Consider the following 17,262-nt stretch of genomic DNA (forward strand, 5'->3'; position numbering starts at 1 on the left):
GTTTTAATTGTATTGTGGTGATAATTAATTTTGTAATTTTAATATTAATGCATCTTAATCCTTGATTTTTAAATTTAAATTATCAATTTCTTTCTGTTAATCTTTCACAATTTATTATTTATTTATATTAACTTTAATTTTATTTAAAAATAAATAAATAAATTAAAATAATAGGCATTAATAAATTATATTTAACATAGATTTAATATTATATATTATATACTTATATATAATTTTATACGTAGTTTTTCTTTTAATTGTTATGGAATTTCAGATATTAATTTTTCTATTATTTACTATTCTTAATTCTAATAGTTTTATAATTGAAAATTAAAGATTTATACTTTATTATCGAAATATTGATTACAATAATAATTCATAATTAAAGATATTGATTATAGAAAAAATAATAGAAATGTTTTTTAACTTATTTCATTTTGTAATACATAATATAGTAAAAATAAAAACAAAGCTAAATTAATAAATTTAAATAGCTACATTAAAAATTAGCATATATCAATTTTCTTCTCAATTATTTACTTCCTTATTTCTAACTTATTAAGTTCTGATTTAATAGCTTTAGTCAAATAGGTTGATTATTTTTCTGAGCCATAGCTCAAATAAAAAACACAAATAAGTATACACATAGTGAAAAAAACAAATTAGTTTTTAGAAAATTATTAAAATAGCCAATCTAAAAATTATAATATTGCTTATTCAAATTCATTAGCTTTTTATATTTAAAATGCATTTTCTTACATTTTTTTTATTATTATAATATATATTATTTTAAAAAAAAATTAAAACAAAAGAAAAAAAAAGAAAAAAAAAGAAAAAAAATAAATAAATGATAAAATAAAATAATATAGCACATCTCTAACAATAATGCCAATAATAATAAAATCATTAATAAATTTTTATACAATAAATGAAATATTAAAAGTAGAATTACAAACAAAAACAAAATTTTGTAAAAAAAGGGAAATTATTAATGAATTGTGATGGTAAATAAGATTTTAATTTTTTTAAAAATATATTTTTACATGTTTTAAAAAATAAAATAAATATAATAAGGAATAAAATTTATTGTATATGATTACTATAAACTAATAAAGACTATTGGAAGTGGAGCTTATGGAGTAGTATGTAGTGCTATAGATTAAAGAACTGGATAAAAAGTAGCCATAAAAAAAGTAAAATATTAAATTAAAAAAAAGAAAAATATAAAAAGATATTATTTAATATTATGAAAATGATTAAATTTTATTATTACATTGTTAATATTCTTTTAATTTTAAATAAAATTATTATAAAAATATTAATTATAAATAAATTATTATAATAAAATATATTCTAATTATTTTAATAATTTAATTTATAACAAAAAAAAAGATTTAAGATACTTTTAAAGACCCTATAGATGCTAAAAGAGTATTAAGGGAAATTAAACTTTTGAGTAAAAACTATAATAATTAATTTATTTTATTTTATAAAAAGACTTTTTTAAACACAAAAATATAATCCAAATTATTGATTTAGTAAGACCAGATTTTTGTACAGGTTATTAGGATATATATCTAATTTTAGAATTCATGGATACAGATTTATAAAAAATAATATATTCAGCATAACAAATAACACAAAAAATGACAAAATATTTAATGTGGTAGCTTTTAAATGGCATATACTATATGCATTCAGCAAATGTAATACATAGAGATTTAAAACCAAATAATATTCTCTTATAAAAAAATTGTACTTTAAAAATTGCAGATTTAAATTTAGCTAGAAAATTTGAAAATATTGAATATATAACAGAGTATAATATTTAAGTATACTCTTAAATCTCATTTAAGTATATATATATATAAAATTGTTTTTCCTATTTTTTTGTATTTTTAAAAATAAAAAATAAACAAATCTTCTTATTAAAAAGCTATGTTGTAACTAGATGGTATAGAGCACCTGAAATATTGATTTCTAATTAAAATTATACATAAGCTATAGATATATGGTCTGCAGGTTGTATTTTTGCAGAAATAATGGGAAAATGCCCAATTTTTGAAGGTAAAATTTTTAATAATTTTTTTTAAAAAAATAAATGAAAAAAGGTAAAGATTTTTTGAATTAATTAGATAGAATTATAGCTATTTTAGGAACTCCAGATTTAACTAAACTTTCATATTAAGTTTAAGAATATTCTGCTAAGTATATAACGCAATTATAATTTAAAAAGCCTGAAAGTTTTTTCGAAATATTTAAAAATTAAGATCCTTTAGCAATAGATTTGTTATGTAAAATGTTAGTTTTTGATTTCTAAGATAGATGGACTGCTGAATAATGCTTATATCATGAATATTTTAGTGAATATGATAAATCTTAAATTATTAAATGTGAAGATGTATTTGATTGGAAATTCGATGAAATCTTACCTAAAGTTAATCTTATTGAAAAAGCTATTTATGATGAAGGATGTAAATTTCATCCTTTTGAAGAAGATGCAACTGAATAAGAATTTTAATAGTTTTTTTAATAATAATTAAAATAAGGTAAAAATGAATAAGATAATAGTTAAGAAAATAGATAGAAAATTATTAGTTTTGGAATGGATATTGAAAATGAAAATTGAATTTTTAGAAATTTATTTAAAATAAAATAACTAAATAAAACTGATAAAAATAATATAAATATATATAAATTAATTTTTTTACTTTTTTTCCTCAATTTCTTATAAATGATTTTTTTTTTAATAAAAAAATAAGAAAAATTTTATTTTATTTAAAAGAATATAAAATATTTTAATTAAATAAAAACTTCGAACTCTATAACGTAATAGTAAAAAATTATTAATATAAACTCAAATCGTGAAAAAAATGAATTAACAATAAAACTACTATTGTCTGAATACCTGTTTTTATTTTCATATCATATCAAATATATACAATACGATAAATGATATTTTGAAAATTTATTTAATTAAAAATTTGATAGAATGATTATGTAATTACGCAACTATCAATATGATACATTGGCTTAATATATGCGCGCGTGTATATTTAATTAATAAATATAATCTAATCGTATAAAAATTTATCACTTTTTAAAACATGATAGAATAATACAACATTAAGTAAATTGTTGTTTATAATAATTTCTTAATTAAGAAATAATTAAATAAATATTTATTAGAAGTTAGAAATACCTTTTAATAAGTTGTTCAAAAAGGTAAGGAAGGCATAAAATTGTACTATTAAATCAGTTTATTCAATTCTTAATAAACTCCAAAAGGGAGAAAATTGAGAATAAAAAAGTTAGATTTGACAAGAAAAAAAAGTTCATTAGCCAAAAAGAAAAAGAAAATTAAAACATCATTCATTATTTTGATTGTTATTGAAAGAATCAAAATAGACTATTCTCAACTTTATATTTAAAATGATTTTATGTAATGGTGCATCTTTATGAAAAGATTCTTCTTACTCAATTTTAAAAATCAGAAACAATAAACTTGAAAAATAATCAAAATTATAATATGAAATTTGATGATGAGATAAAATTGGAAACATTTTTTTAAAAAAATGATAACCTAAAAATTTAACTTCGAAATACCTTTCTCCCCCAAAATATTTTAAGAAAATTAATTTCTAGTAATCTGTAAGCTATTCGCAAAAAAATTATTTGCATATCTTAAAAAAAAACAATAAGAATCTTTAATAAAAGAAGATATAAAAAAATACATATAAAAATGAAAAACATAGAAAAGAAAATTTAAATAACTATGATAAAAAATACTTAAAAAATTATTCAAAATATAATGAATTTTAGAAAAATAGATTCTTATATCTATTATTCAAAAAAAGTGGAGACAAATTTATTATTAAAGTTTATTTTGTATATCAATCATCATATATTTGTGTCAGTATTGAAAAGTATTTTTATTTCAAAAAAAAAATTCTTTCAATTTGTTTGCTGTAAAATCTGCAAAATATCCATTTATTTGTATACATATTTATAAAAAAATAAAAATTAATATTAAAATTTAATTTTCAAAAATCTTAAAGAAAACAAGCTTTTATATTTTAATTTATAAATAATTACACATATATTTTATTATTTAAATAATAATATAAATATATACATATTTTAAATATATTTATTTATTAAGAATTATTTATATTTTATTAGATATTTTTTTTTCAAAAAATTACTTCTAAAGTTTTAATTTAGTAACAATCATAATCTGTATCTAATATTTAAATAATAGCAAAATATAATTTAACTTAATCTATTGTAGAGTTTTCTCACGTTTTTTTTGAATAAATTTATTAGATAAAGATAGATAATTTTCACTAAATATTTCTTATATATTTTTATTATATATTAAATATAAAAAAAATATTTATATTATTTTATATAAATTATTTATTTAATTTTATTTAAATAATTTCGTATAAATAATGATAATTAGGGTATTTGTGTAAAAAAAAACATTTTATTTAATATTTATCATAATAAAAAAGATTTAAAATATAATCTTAAATAATAATAAAAAGAATACAATTAATACAGCATAAATAAATAATTTTAAAGAGATTTATGTAATTAATTTTATTATCAATTTTATAGTTATATGAAACAAATTTTAAAAAAAAATATTACTACTATAACAAACTAATTGTATCTAAAAATAAATAAACTTAAATTGAATTTGATAATAGTTAAAATCATTGTGAAAAAAATAACTTAAATAATATATACATATTAAAATGGAAAATAAAAAATTAAAGAAAAAATACCTTTATGTATTTATATATGTATATATATATATATATATATATATATATATATATATATATAATATGTATGTATGTATGCATGTTAGTATGTATAAATATGATTGATATGTATATTATTTAAGTTTGCTTGAAATTATAAATATACATTTATAATACTTTATTTCTATATATTGATGCTTAGGTAGTCTATAAAAATTTATATTTATGATATTGTAATTAAGGAATAAAGGAGATATATTAAGTTGATATCGATAAAAAAGATATTCAAAATATATATTAAAAATATAATATTTAATAATTATAATTATAATTATATTTATATATTAAAAATAAAAATTATATAATTAAATTTTTAATATATATTTTTAACATATTCATTTTATATTATATATATTTCTAAAATTATTTTATGTTTAAATTAATTATATTAAAATTATGTAAAGAACTTATGATTATGATTTTCAAAAGTAAAATTAACATTTAATATAATTTTTTTATATAAAATTTTATGGCTTATAAATTATTATTATTTTTTGTTCTAATTATACTGCTTTTATTTTTTTATTATAAAAATCAATAAAAAATTATATAAAATATATAAAAATTAAAAACAAAATTTAGATAGGTTATTATTAGTAAATAATTCTATTATTTAATATTATTATTTTAATATAATAATTATTTAATAAAATATTAATGAATCTATGAAATATATTAAAATAATATTTAATTAATAAATCATTTAAATTTATTTTAATATAATCATATAAATGCAAATTTTTAGAAAAATTATTGATATTCTAATATTTCTAAAAATAGTTATTAAATTTATTTAAATTGTTTATAATAAATAAATATTTTTTTTTATATTTATTTAAGAATTGATATTTTACTTATATATATAGTATAAAAATTTTAAATTATAATTTAAATAAATTATTCATTTTGTAAATATTTTATAATAAATATTTATATAAATTAATGTAATTTTAAAGTATCTTTATATTTTTTTAAAAAAATAGGTTTCATTAATTTATTATTTCTTCTTTTAATGAATTTATTAAAATTTTAATGCCATTATCTATATCTTCATTATCTGTTTATCTGTCATTATCTGAATAAGAATGTACTATTTGTTTTTAGAATTTTTGAGGAATTTGTAATTATTCTTCATCAAAGCAATATATACGATATGTTTTTTTTCTTTAAATATTTTAAAATCTTAAAATCTTAGAGTATTAATTATGAGATTGAATTTATTTAAGTTTTTTGGGATAAGAATTATTCACAAATTAAGAAAAGTTAGAAGCAGTAGACTCGTTATCACAAAAATCATTATCAAAATCGTTAAATTAACTATCATATTCTTCTTTTTGTTATTTTTTTATAGTTTTTTATTTTTTAACAAGCATTGTTTATAGAGATTATCTTTTTTTAGCCATTTTATCTTTTTTTTTATGAATTTTGTATTAAATTAATTCTTTTTATAATTTATAATTAAAATTATATGAAAATATATTGCATATATATTTAATAGTCTTTTTATAATTTTATAAATATATATATTTGTATGTATAAGTTATTGCTATTTTTTTAATAATATTTTTATAAAGAAAAGAAAATTATAAAATTAACAGTTTATTAAAGACAGTATGTGTTTCTATATTAAATATGTTATTTCTTTCATATTTAAATTTTTCTTTTTTAGATTGAAATAGAAAAATAATTAATTAAAATATATTTAAAAATATAAATGTAAAAAAAAAAAAATTTATAAAATAAAACTTAATAATATATATATATATATATATTTTATAAATATATATGGATATATATATATATATATATTTATATGTATATATATATATATTTTATAATATTTTTTTTAATATTATATAATATAATATATTTTAAATTAAAAAACCATATTTATGTAATTTTTGTTTTGATATGAATAATTTATTTTTTATCCATTTTAAAATTATTAAAATTATAAATTTTAGAAAATAATTATCTTTTAGTTGATTATTTTTATTAATAAATGTAATGATTATAATATAAAATAATACCATTTTTATATATATTTAATTAAATAATAATTTGATTTCCTAAATAAAAAAATTATCCTATGTATATAAAAATTATGGTATAAATTAAATATTAATTAATTTTATATATAAATAAAATGAATTTCCTATATTAAATCTATAAAAAAATTAATAAAATATAAAATACTTTTATATCAAATAATAATCAATTCTTTAGTGGTTAGCCTTGAGCAAGATTATGTAAATAACCGTATTCTTATTAATATAATTTAATAGATTCTTCAATAACTTTAAAAGCAACTTCCTTCCCTTCACATTATTATACTTTGACATCTTTTTTTTCTAATTTTTTATAATCTTCGAAAAATCTTTCAATTTGTTTAGTTAAATATTAAGGTAAGTCATGAATATCATTATAATGATTTACAGAGCTATCATTAGCAGCTACAGCAATTATTTTATCATCAATTTAACCACCATCAATCATATGCATTACTCCAATTACTTTAGCATCTACTAAACATAAAGGTTCTACATCAATACTACATATAACTAATATATCCAAAGGATCTTTATCATCACAATATGTTTAAGGAATAAATCCGTAGTTTGCAGGATAATGTACTGCTGAGAATAGTACTCTGTCTAATTTCAACATCCCTGATTCTTTATCTAATTCATATTTGGCTTTAGATCCTTTTGAGATTTCAATAACAGCTGTTACTGTGTGAGGAACTTCAGTTCCATATGATACATAATGCCAAGGATTTTTAGAATATTTATGAATCATTTGTTTTAATTTCTTTTTATTTTATTTTATAAATCTTATTTATTTTTATATTTTTTATTAATCTTTTCTTAAATTTAAATTTAAATGCAAAATAAACCCTTTATTTTAAAATATACACTTTTCTATATAATTTATCTATTTATTAACTTTTATATTTAAAAAAATTAATTTTGTTAATTTTTATTTTATTTTTTAAAATTAACCAATATGCTTAATATGATTTTATTAAAAAAAAAAAAATTAAGAAGAAATTGAAAAATGCTTAAGATTAAAAGATGATAAAATAATCTACTTATTTGGTGTATCTTTTTGTGAATTAAATTTAATTTAAATACGAAAACAATATTCATTATTATTTAGTGAGTCTTACTTTAGTATTTGATATAAAAACTTTGTTAATATATAAATTTTAAAAAAACAAAGAATACATAAAAAATTTAAAATGATAAAAATGAAAGCTTTCTATCTGATTTTTTTAATAAAACATTTTTTTTTATAAAAATATAATAATGTTTTCAGATTATAGAAATTTGATTGTTAAAAAACAATTTTAGCTAATAATATTGTTTATACAAATGTAGCCTCTACTTTATAGTAAAATAATTGTGTATTTTAAGATGAAAATGGAAATAAAGCTTTGAAATTAAATCCAATGGAAGAAATAAAGTTAGCTAATATGAATTTCAACAATTAAATATTATTAGAAGTACACATTATAACTTAAAAAGAAACAGATAATTAAATAAGATTTTCTTTAAATGAAACTGAAAATATATATAGTAATATAACCTTTTATAATGAAACTGGATAAAATTTTTAACATTTATAAATGATATTAAAGATAAAAACAAAACAAACAGTAAATATAATATTTTTATTTTTTATATTTCGTAAATTAATTAAAAATATACAAAGTAACTAAAATTATCATTTTCTAAAACAACATATATATATGATATATAAATATTTGAATATTCATGTAAAGATATAGATATATAAGCTACTTAGTAATAGATTTTATATAAATGTGAGAATAATTGTAATAACAAATTTTTTGAAAACAGAGAATTATGTATTTAATGCTAATTACATTTATTATGTACTTAAAAATGTATAGAAAATAAATTGTAGGAAAATTTGAATATTTGTATAAAATGTGGATAAGACCATTTTTAAATTTAAGATAAATGTGTATAAGAATGTCCGCATGGTTATTTTTAAAAATAATACTAATGTATAAAATGTGCTGACGACAATTGCCATTCATGTAATAATAATATTAGTTGTATTAATTGTTAAGATAATTACTTTTTTTTTAAGAAAATTAAAATAAATCAGATGAAAAAATAATTGATGTTTAAAAATAATAATAATAATAATAATAATAATAATAATAATAATATAATATTAAGATTAAAATTAAGATTAAGATTAAAAATATTAAAAAGAAAAGAATAAATAATAAACTGAAAACAATACTTTGGAAAATACAAAAAATCATTAAGAAAAACAGGAAATTTAAGTAAATTAAGGTATCTAAGGAAAATAAGAAAACTAAGATATTGCTATAATAAATAAATCTATCAAAGAAAAAGATTTATAAATGAATATTAATTTAGAATAAGAGAGTCAAACATAAAAAGAAGAAAAAGTAAAATAAGATTAAAAATTATAAAACTCTTAAGAATATAAACAAAATCAATAAAATGATATGTATTAATCTAATTAAAATTTAGATAATTAAAATGAATAAAATTCTAAATAGGATATTTTAATATCCAATAAATTAAATCAAGAAAAAGAAAGATAAAAAAAAATAATAAGGAATCTTTAAATTACCTCACAATAATACACAAATCTTAATAATAAATGCCTTTAATGTCCACTAAATCCAGAAAATGAATGTTTATAAAAAAATGAAAATTGCTTGAAATAATGTGGATAAAAAATAGAATAAAAATTAAATTAAATAAAAAGCAATCCCTATAAAAATAAAAAATTTTATGTCAAAAAAGAATGTGATAAAGTAGAATAAATTTAAGATAACGATTGTTTAAAATGTAGAAAAGATTGTGAATCTTGCTTAACTTTTGAAAATTGTACAAGATGCAAATAAAGTCTTTTTTTATAAACTTAAAGTACTTTGTGTCTACCCTTTTGCGTATATCTTTAATATTTTGATATGATAAATAGAAAATGCTAAGTATGTTCAGTATAATTATATTATAATTAAACTTTATAATAATGTACGCCTTGTAAAGTTAGAAATTGTGATTATTGTTAGCAATATTAACCTTCTGCTTGTAGAGTTTGTTCTTAAAAGTTTAAAATTTACAAACAAAAGTGCATTCCCTTAGAAATAGGTGCAGAAAAATATAGTTATATTTAAAAAAGTGAAATAGAAATTTAATTAAAAGTGACTTTTTTAGAAAATTTCATGGAAGATTTTTACGAAAATAAGGATCTTCAAAATTATTTAAAAGTTAACTTTTTAGATTGTTAAGATTGTTCTTTTAATTTTATCTAAAACATAAATAAAGAATAATAAAATTTTTTATATATTAACTTTCTATAAAATTAAATGAAAGATTTTAATGTAGATATTATAGTTTAGCTTGAAGATATTATTTTATAAAAAGAAAGTTTTCATTTTATTTTAAAATAAAAATAAACAAATTAAAATAATTAACAAAATAATGATAAAGAAATAAATTAAGCTACATAATAGTTTATATCTTTTTATGGATAATTCTAAAATATTGTCAATAATATCAATTAAATAGTGTTTTTTCCTCTTTAAGTTTCTGGAGCATTTAAGTTTATTGCATCTTTAATTGATATTTCTTAACTTATTTATATTATGTCTTTTATTAATATTAAGTAACTTTTTTTATTTTTTCTTATTTAATATTTATTTTAGTTATCCATCTAATTTAGATAATTTTTATGATAAAATGTAAGGATTTGAAATGGGATTTCCAAGCTTTTTTGTATCTTTTGATTAAAATTATGATATATAAAAATAATAATTTTAAAAAAGATAAATTAATGGTTTTTTTTTAGAGAATGCTGGTATTTAATTTTTATAATTTTTTTTTTATAAATAAATATATAAATAAGGATCTAATTTGTCTTTATTATTAATGATTTTTGTTTTCAATTATATATTAAAAATTTTTGGAAAATTCTAAAAAATAAAAAGAATAAAAGAAATTATCTTCAAAGCAGATTTATATTATGATTTATTATGGACTATGTATTTAGACTTTTGTTTTTTTATTTTTCTTTAATTAATATCTTTAAGAAATCCATAAAATTATGGAGATTACTTCAATTGTTTTATATTTACTTTTTGTAGTTTTATTCCTTTATTACCCATTTTTCTTTTGCATTTAGTTGTCAAAAAAGTCCACTTAGAATAAATTTGTACCAAAGATAATCATTTCAAATATTTTTTTATAATTTTATATTTGAGAAAGTTTCTTTTTGTTTTTTTTGTGACTTTTTTATATGAAAATCCATTATGTATTTTATTATTTTTTATTATAGGCCATTTAATTATTACTTTTTTTGTTTATAAAACACATCCTTATGAATAGAAATTTAAGAATATAAGTTTTTTAATGGAAGAATCTGCTTTTTTATTGTGTTCTTTTTGCTTAATATTTTTACTGGATGAAGAAAAATATTCAGAAAATTCAAGAAATTTAATTGGATATTTTATTATTTCCATATATTGTATTATTATGTTAATTGAATTAGCAGAATGTTTAAAAGAATGTATATTGTCAGGTGTTGAGATATATAAAAAAATATAAGACCGAAAAAATAAAAAGAAAATTTTACCTATAAATACAAAACATGAGAATATTCTTAAAGAAATTCATAAAGTTAATGAAAAAAAAAGAACTATTAGCTTTAGTATTGACAAACAATAATATAATTTAGCAAAAAATAGAAAAAAAGATCAACAAGCTAACTTTTCATAAATAAACTCTTTGGTATAAATTAATTATAATAAATGAATTTATGATATACTATTACATATTGTTTTTTTATATTTTTTTTGTAATTTTTTGTTAAAAAAAAAAAATATTAATAGATTATAATTTTTAAAAAAATCATTCATTATTTCCAAATTATAAGTGATTGATCCATTTTTTAATTTGGAAAAGTAGAGAAAATAAATTTTAATTTAAAAAATGATTTGTTTATTATAGCCTATTTTTCTATTAATTAATTTTTTATTTTTTTTAAATAAAAAAATATAATATGTATAAGTAATATTTTTATTTTATCTTATTTAATTTTGAATGTGTCTAAAAAATAAATTTTAATTATTTATTTTTTAATTTTAAATAATGTCTAATTATCTATTAAATACAAAATTTTATTTAATAAATATTAAACTATAAAATTTATTTTAGTTTATATTTCTAATCTGGTTTTTATCATTTCATTTTTAATAAAGATTTAATTGATTAACTTTTATAATTCAAATACTTTTTTTTGTATGTTAATTTGTATATTAATAAAAAACATGCCTTTTTTTTTAATTATAATCATAAAAATAATTTAAAACATTAATTTTTTATAAAGCATTGTTTAATAAATACTATTATATTTACTTGTAAAAATAAAATTTGCTGTCCTATTTTTATCTTCAATTTAATTGTACTTGTTATGTAATAATTACATTTTTTATTTCATTCTATATTTTAAATTGCGATTTCTAGCAATTAAGAACTAAGTACTTTGTTTATATTTTTTTACAAAAGATAAATATTTTTAATTTTTTAGGAAAAAAATTTTTGAAAAAAAAAAAAAAGATTGACTTGAATTTTAATTTGTGAAATGAGATTTAGGTATATTTAACTATTTTTTTATTTTCTTTAATAAAATAATTCTAATTAAATTATTTTTTTACAATGTTAAATTAAATAAAATTTCGTTAAAAAATTCTATATAAAATTTATTAGATTTACAAATAATAAAAACCTATTTTTAAAAACTTTTAACAAATAATAAAATTTATTTAATTATATGTAAAAAATATTAAATAAACAAAAAAAAGCATATATATTGCATTTAAATTAATAAAATAAATAAATAAATATCAATAATAAAAAATTAAAATATAAATAATTTTTATATAATTATAATTTTAGAAAAATATAGAAAACATATAAATAAATTAATCCAATATTTATATAATATCATTAAAAATTATTAGTAGTATCCGTAAAAGTCATTAATTGCAGGAATTTGTTTTATGTGTCTTCATAATCTGCTATAATAGAATCTAGGTAATTAAGAAATATATCAAATGGTGAAAAACATATTTCTCCACAATTAAATCCTTTAAATACCATATCTCTTAATCTTAAAGGAGAATGTTATTTGAAAGTACTTTTAGTTGAATTTCTTTAAATATCTGTTTGCTTTTATTCCACATTAGTAGAAATGGGATTTTATTAAATTTCATTTAATATATTTTCATCCTAAAAAGTGCTACTTTCAGAATTAAAGGTTTCTGAAATAGATTAAAGTTAAGATTTTTCTTTTAATTTTTCTTTAATTTATTCTTCCTCTTATTTAATTTCTTCAGGTAAAACTTCATATAATGTATGAATAACATATTCCCATCCATTTCTTTTTTTTATACTAAAAAATTATTTATATTTTCCTAATTTTAAGATCATAATAACTCCCCAATTATCTTATTTTTCTAAAATTATTTTATTTGTATAAAAATGATTTAGTTCCTATTTAAATGCTTCACTTAGTTTTTCAAATTTAATACCTGGAGAAACATTTTCCTTTAAATTAAAATACTCTTTTAAATATTTAGGATTGTAATAAAAATGTTCTCCTTTATCAGCCTTTAACTAAGCTATTTGAATTAATTTTGGTAATGAACGCATTAATCCTTAACATCCTTCCTGCATATAATGAACAAATTGAACGGATAATGAATTTCTTTTTGGATTAAAATCTGTTAGCTTTTCTAATACACTAAAGTATTCAGGCTTTTTTATGTTTGGTTGAGATTTCAGATTTGAGTCAGTGGATATATTTTATTTATCTCTATTACAGCAAGTATTTTGACCGCCCATTTTTATATATATATACGGAAAGCTATAATATATGATTTTATATTTTTATATATTTTTTTATATATACTTTATTTTTTTTTAAGTTTTTTTTTATTTTATTAAATTTTTTTTAAAAAAAAATAAAAATTGCAAAAAAAAAATTATCATCATTTTATATGTTTTCTTTCTATTTATTTTTATTGTTTAGAATTAATCGTTTTATTAATCATCTTTTTTAAAAAATTGACTTTATTTTAGAATAAATTTTAATATTTATAAAGAATTAAATTTTAATAGAATAAAGCTTCAAAAATTAGTTAAAAAATGTTTGTTAAAATAAAAAAATTCTTTAATTTTTATATTAAAATAAAAAATCTAAAAATATATATATAAAACAAAAAATTAAAAATAAAATAAAAACATAAATTTAATAAAAAAAAATGTTTACAAAAGATGAATTTATAAATCAATACAATATCTTATCCTAAAGTAGTGATTAAAAGGAGACAATAAAAGCAAACGAATATATATTAGATTTATAAAAATCAAGAGAAGTATGGATGATATCGAGATAACTAATAGAAGAATGTGAAAATTCAACATTTCAATTTTTAGGAGTGAAAATTCTTTACAAAAAAGTAAAAGAAGATCATTAATAATTAAATAAATTAGAAAAGGAATAATTGAAATTGTTTTTATTCCAAATATTGGAAAAAACATCATCCACTATATAAGAAAAAGTAATTGAAGAAATATCCAAAATAATTTCTATTTTAGGAATTATAGGAGTGTTTTCTGATTGGTAATTATTTATTGATGATATTATTGAATATATGAAAAAAAGTACTTTTTTTTATTTAAAAAATAATTATATTTATTTTTAAAAAAGATAATTTTCAATTAATAAATGGAATAAATATATTTGAAAGTGTCGCTTCTTTAGAAATATAAACAGTAATAAAAGACATGAAGTAATTTTAAAGAATCCGTTCTTTATTTTAACAGAACTTTTAGAAATTTTCTGAAATTTTCGAGAGTCTATTATCATATTCTGACGAAAAAATTATTAAAAAAACTCTTTTTTTGATACATTCATGGTGTGGGAGCTAATTTAAATATTAACTATTATAAAATATATAATTAGTAGAAAGGCTATTATATTTTTTAGAAATTACCGAAAAATAAAATACAGAGAAAGTTCAAGAAACAATACTATCAATATTTATTGAAAGTGTAAAAAATTCATAAAACAGCGATTTATTAGAATACAGTAATAATTTAGTAAAAGCTTTTCAACAAATGAATGAAAAAGAAGCATTTTGTTTAAGAAATTTAATAAGGTTTTTATTTGAAAAAAAGGAAATATTTTTAAAAACAAAAAGATTTTTCGCTGAATTGGTGACTACATTAGGATAAAAATTCAGTATATTAATATTAGAAAAAAGCGAATATTCAATTGCACTATTGAAATTAATTTTATTTTGTACATAAGATTCTAATTTAAATATTTCATAAATATCTTTTGATTTTTGGACTTCTTTTTTCCCTGTATTAGTTTAGTTTTAGCGCGAAATTAATGAAGATTGGCTCATCTAACCTTATATCGAAGTTTTTAAAATTCTACTGTAAAAATGTACGTTTGATACAACAAATATTATTGAATAAAATGAAAATGAAGATTAATTTTAAGAATTTTTACCACAAGAAGAATTCACTTTGGATGAAATTTCACAAAATATGTGTATTAAAACTTACAGAATGTACTCAAAAGACGTTTTTGTAACTGTTTATAATATTTTGGTTTAATTTAGGTAAACATCAGGGTTAAAAATACTATCTGATATAATATTTTAGGTATTAAATTAATCTTAAAATGACGTTTTATATCATTTTCAAGTAGAAGTTTGCCTCTTTTCAGTATAAGTAATGTTTGATAATATGCTTTTGGGCAAAGATGATGACGAAAATTAATGCTAGAGGTCTTTTTTGGAAAATGTATTTAATTTTGTGGTAAATAATGAACTTTTTCCACAAGAAGAAGTTACTGTTTTAACTGGATTATAGTTTATTTAGTAAGTTTAATGCAAAAAAGATTTTCCAAAAACCCTTTAGTTTATTTTAAAATACGTTTTTGTAGAAAAGCTTTAAGTTTTGGTCTGTTAAACATTTGCTTCAGTAATTTAAAATGAAAATTTTTATGAAGAAAAAAAAGAAGAATATGCTAAAATATTTGCTGACTTATTAGATTTTTGGAAATAGAAAATTAATTTTATTAAAAATTAAACTGCTTTAGAACATATAATGTTTGCTTTGGTAGAATTTATGAATAAATTTTAATAAAGAGAAGCTCTAAAATAAGCTTTTTTGCTTATTTTGGATATTATAGATTCTAATAAGGAATAAAAAGAGGTTTTTATTGGTATTTTATAAGGATTTTTATAAGCTTTTGTAAATAAAAGTTTACATTTAAATGAAGATTTAGTTAATTATTTATAGGAGTTTTTGAATGAAAAATTAGATTTTTTAATGGAAAATTTAAAGGAATTTTTACTAGATAAGAAAATAAAAATTTAGTAATTTTTATTGATTTTTAAGTTTTTTTTAAGCGTGTTTTAAAAAAAGGCAGGTAATGCATTTACAGGTTGTTTACTAAAATTTTTGGAAGTTTCCTTTTTTTATTTTAGAAAAATCCTAGTTTTTATTGTGAAGGAATTAAAGTATTTGGACTTCTTCTAAGCTTTTTTAAAGAATAAGGGGTCCCTTTTTTAAAAGGGTGGCTTGTTTAAAATCTGAATGATTTAAATAGATTTTTCTTAGATTATTTCATGGCTAATATAGGAAGTGAGGATCCAGAAATAATAGAATACTTTTATGAAATTTAAAAAAATCTCCTTTTATATTATAAAGATGTCTGTTCGGAATAACCTCTGTTTTTTAAAATAGTTGACTTTTCAGTTTTATGTATAAAAAATATCAATCATTGTAATATGGCATTTAACATTGTAGACTTTTATTACACTTTTGTACAATTTTGTACAGATTTTTCAAAATAATAATAATTTCAGTAATATCTTCTGGTTGTTATTAGAACTCTATTTGATATCTTATCTCTTTTTAATCCTTAAATTTTACATAATATATCTTTTGTAATTATTAAATTTCTATAATTAAACAAAAACGAACTACCTTAAATTAAAGAGTTCTTCTTTTCGTGCTTAAATGATAATCCTGATTATAATATTTTAGGAGTTTAGCAAAAAAAAGTATTTATTGACTGTATTATAATGTATTCTTTATAAAATAATAATCTCAATGCTCTTAAGTCAATTCTAAACGAAGTTTCTTAAGTTTTAAAAGATTAAGATTGTGTTTAAGAAACTTTTATTTAGATTGAAATCAAACTTAAATTGGCCTAAAATCAAGTATAATAAAATAATAATTAAATCAACTTTTGTGAAAATGTGCCATAGTATAATCATTGAATAAAAATTTTATTCTATTAAGTATTTATATTACTTTTTTATTTTATTTTTTCT

General features: G+C 16.7%; 3 protein-coding genes across 3 annotated transcripts, besides 19 other annotated features; 2 read left to right on the forward strand and 1 right to left on the reverse strand. All coding sequences in view use genetic code 6, as the record gives it.

The window, feature by feature from the left end:
• Positions 1–791: 791 nt before the first annotated feature.
• Positions 792–840: a microsatellite.
• A 203-nt stretch (positions 841–1,043) lies between these two features.
• On the forward strand, positions 1,044–2,629 carry IMG5_165340 (protein kinase domain protein; the record flags this gene model as incomplete). The annotated part of the gene is made up of 5 exons (XM_004030178.1): positions 1,044–1,193; positions 1,393–1,456; positions 1,498–1,819; positions 1,937–2,067; positions 2,112–2,629. 5 exons carry the CDS (start codon positions 1,044–1,046, stop codon positions 2,627–2,629), a joined length of 1,185 nt encoding a protein of 394 aa, XP_004030226.1.
• Positions 1,298–1,358: a microsatellite.
• Positions 1,303–1,376: a microsatellite.
• Positions 2,630–4,393: 1,764 nt separating the features above from the next.
• Positions 4,394–4,444: a microsatellite.
• Positions 4,445–4,804: 360 nt separating this feature from the next.
• Positions 4,805–4,858: a microsatellite.
• A 205-nt stretch (positions 4,859–5,063) lies between these two features.
• Positions 5,064–5,142: a microsatellite.
• Positions 5,064–5,158: a microsatellite.
• A 281-nt stretch (positions 5,159–5,439) lies between these two features.
• Positions 5,440–5,481: a microsatellite.
• Positions 5,454–5,486: a microsatellite.
• Positions 5,487–5,741: 255 nt separating this feature from the next.
• Positions 5,742–5,770: a microsatellite.
• An 811-nt stretch (positions 5,771–6,581) lies between these two features.
• Positions 6,582–6,702: a microsatellite.
• Positions 6,585–6,663: a microsatellite.
• Positions 6,703–7,046: 344 nt separating the features above from the next.
• IMG5_165350 (inorganic diphosphatase, putative) lies at positions 7,047–7,631 on the reverse strand (the record flags this gene model as incomplete). Its single annotated transcript, XM_004030179.1, has 1 exon — positions 7,047–7,631. One exon carries the CDS (start codon positions 7,629–7,631, stop codon positions 7,047–7,049), a length of 585 nt encoding a protein of 194 aa, XP_004030227.1.
• Positions 7,632–7,639: 8 nt separating this feature from the next.
• Positions 7,640–7,696: a microsatellite.
• Positions 7,697–8,993: 1,297 nt separating this feature from the next.
• Positions 8,994–9,038: a microsatellite.
• Positions 9,039–10,796: 1,758 nt separating this feature from the next.
• Positions 10,797–11,105, forward strand: IMG5_165360 (hypothetical protein; the record flags this gene model as incomplete). The annotated part of the gene is made up of 1 exon (XM_004030180.1): positions 10,797–11,105. Exon 1 carries the CDS (start codon positions 10,869–10,871, stop codon positions 11,103–11,105), a length of 237 nt encoding a protein of 78 aa, XP_004030228.1. The 5' UTR covers positions 10,797–10,868.
• Positions 11,106–13,185: 2,080 nt separating this feature from the next.
• Positions 13,186–13,218: a microsatellite.
• Positions 13,219–13,344: 126 nt separating this feature from the next.
• Positions 13,345–13,384: a microsatellite.
• Positions 13,385–13,820: 436 nt separating this feature from the next.
• Positions 13,821–13,858: a microsatellite.
• A 124-nt stretch (positions 13,859–13,982) lies between these two features.
• Positions 13,983–14,030: a microsatellite.
• A 53-nt stretch (positions 14,031–14,083) lies between these two features.
• Positions 14,084–14,137: a microsatellite.
• The last annotated feature ends 3,125 nt before the right edge of the window (positions 14,138–17,262 follow it).

Source organism: Ichthyophthirius multifiliis (assembly GCF_000220395.1).
Source record: "Ichthyophthirius multifiliis unplaced genomic scaffold scaff_1120509251235, whole genome shotgun sequence".
NCBI lineage: Eukaryota > Ciliophora > Oligohymenophorea > Hymenostomatida > Ichthyophthirius > Ichthyophthirius multifiliis.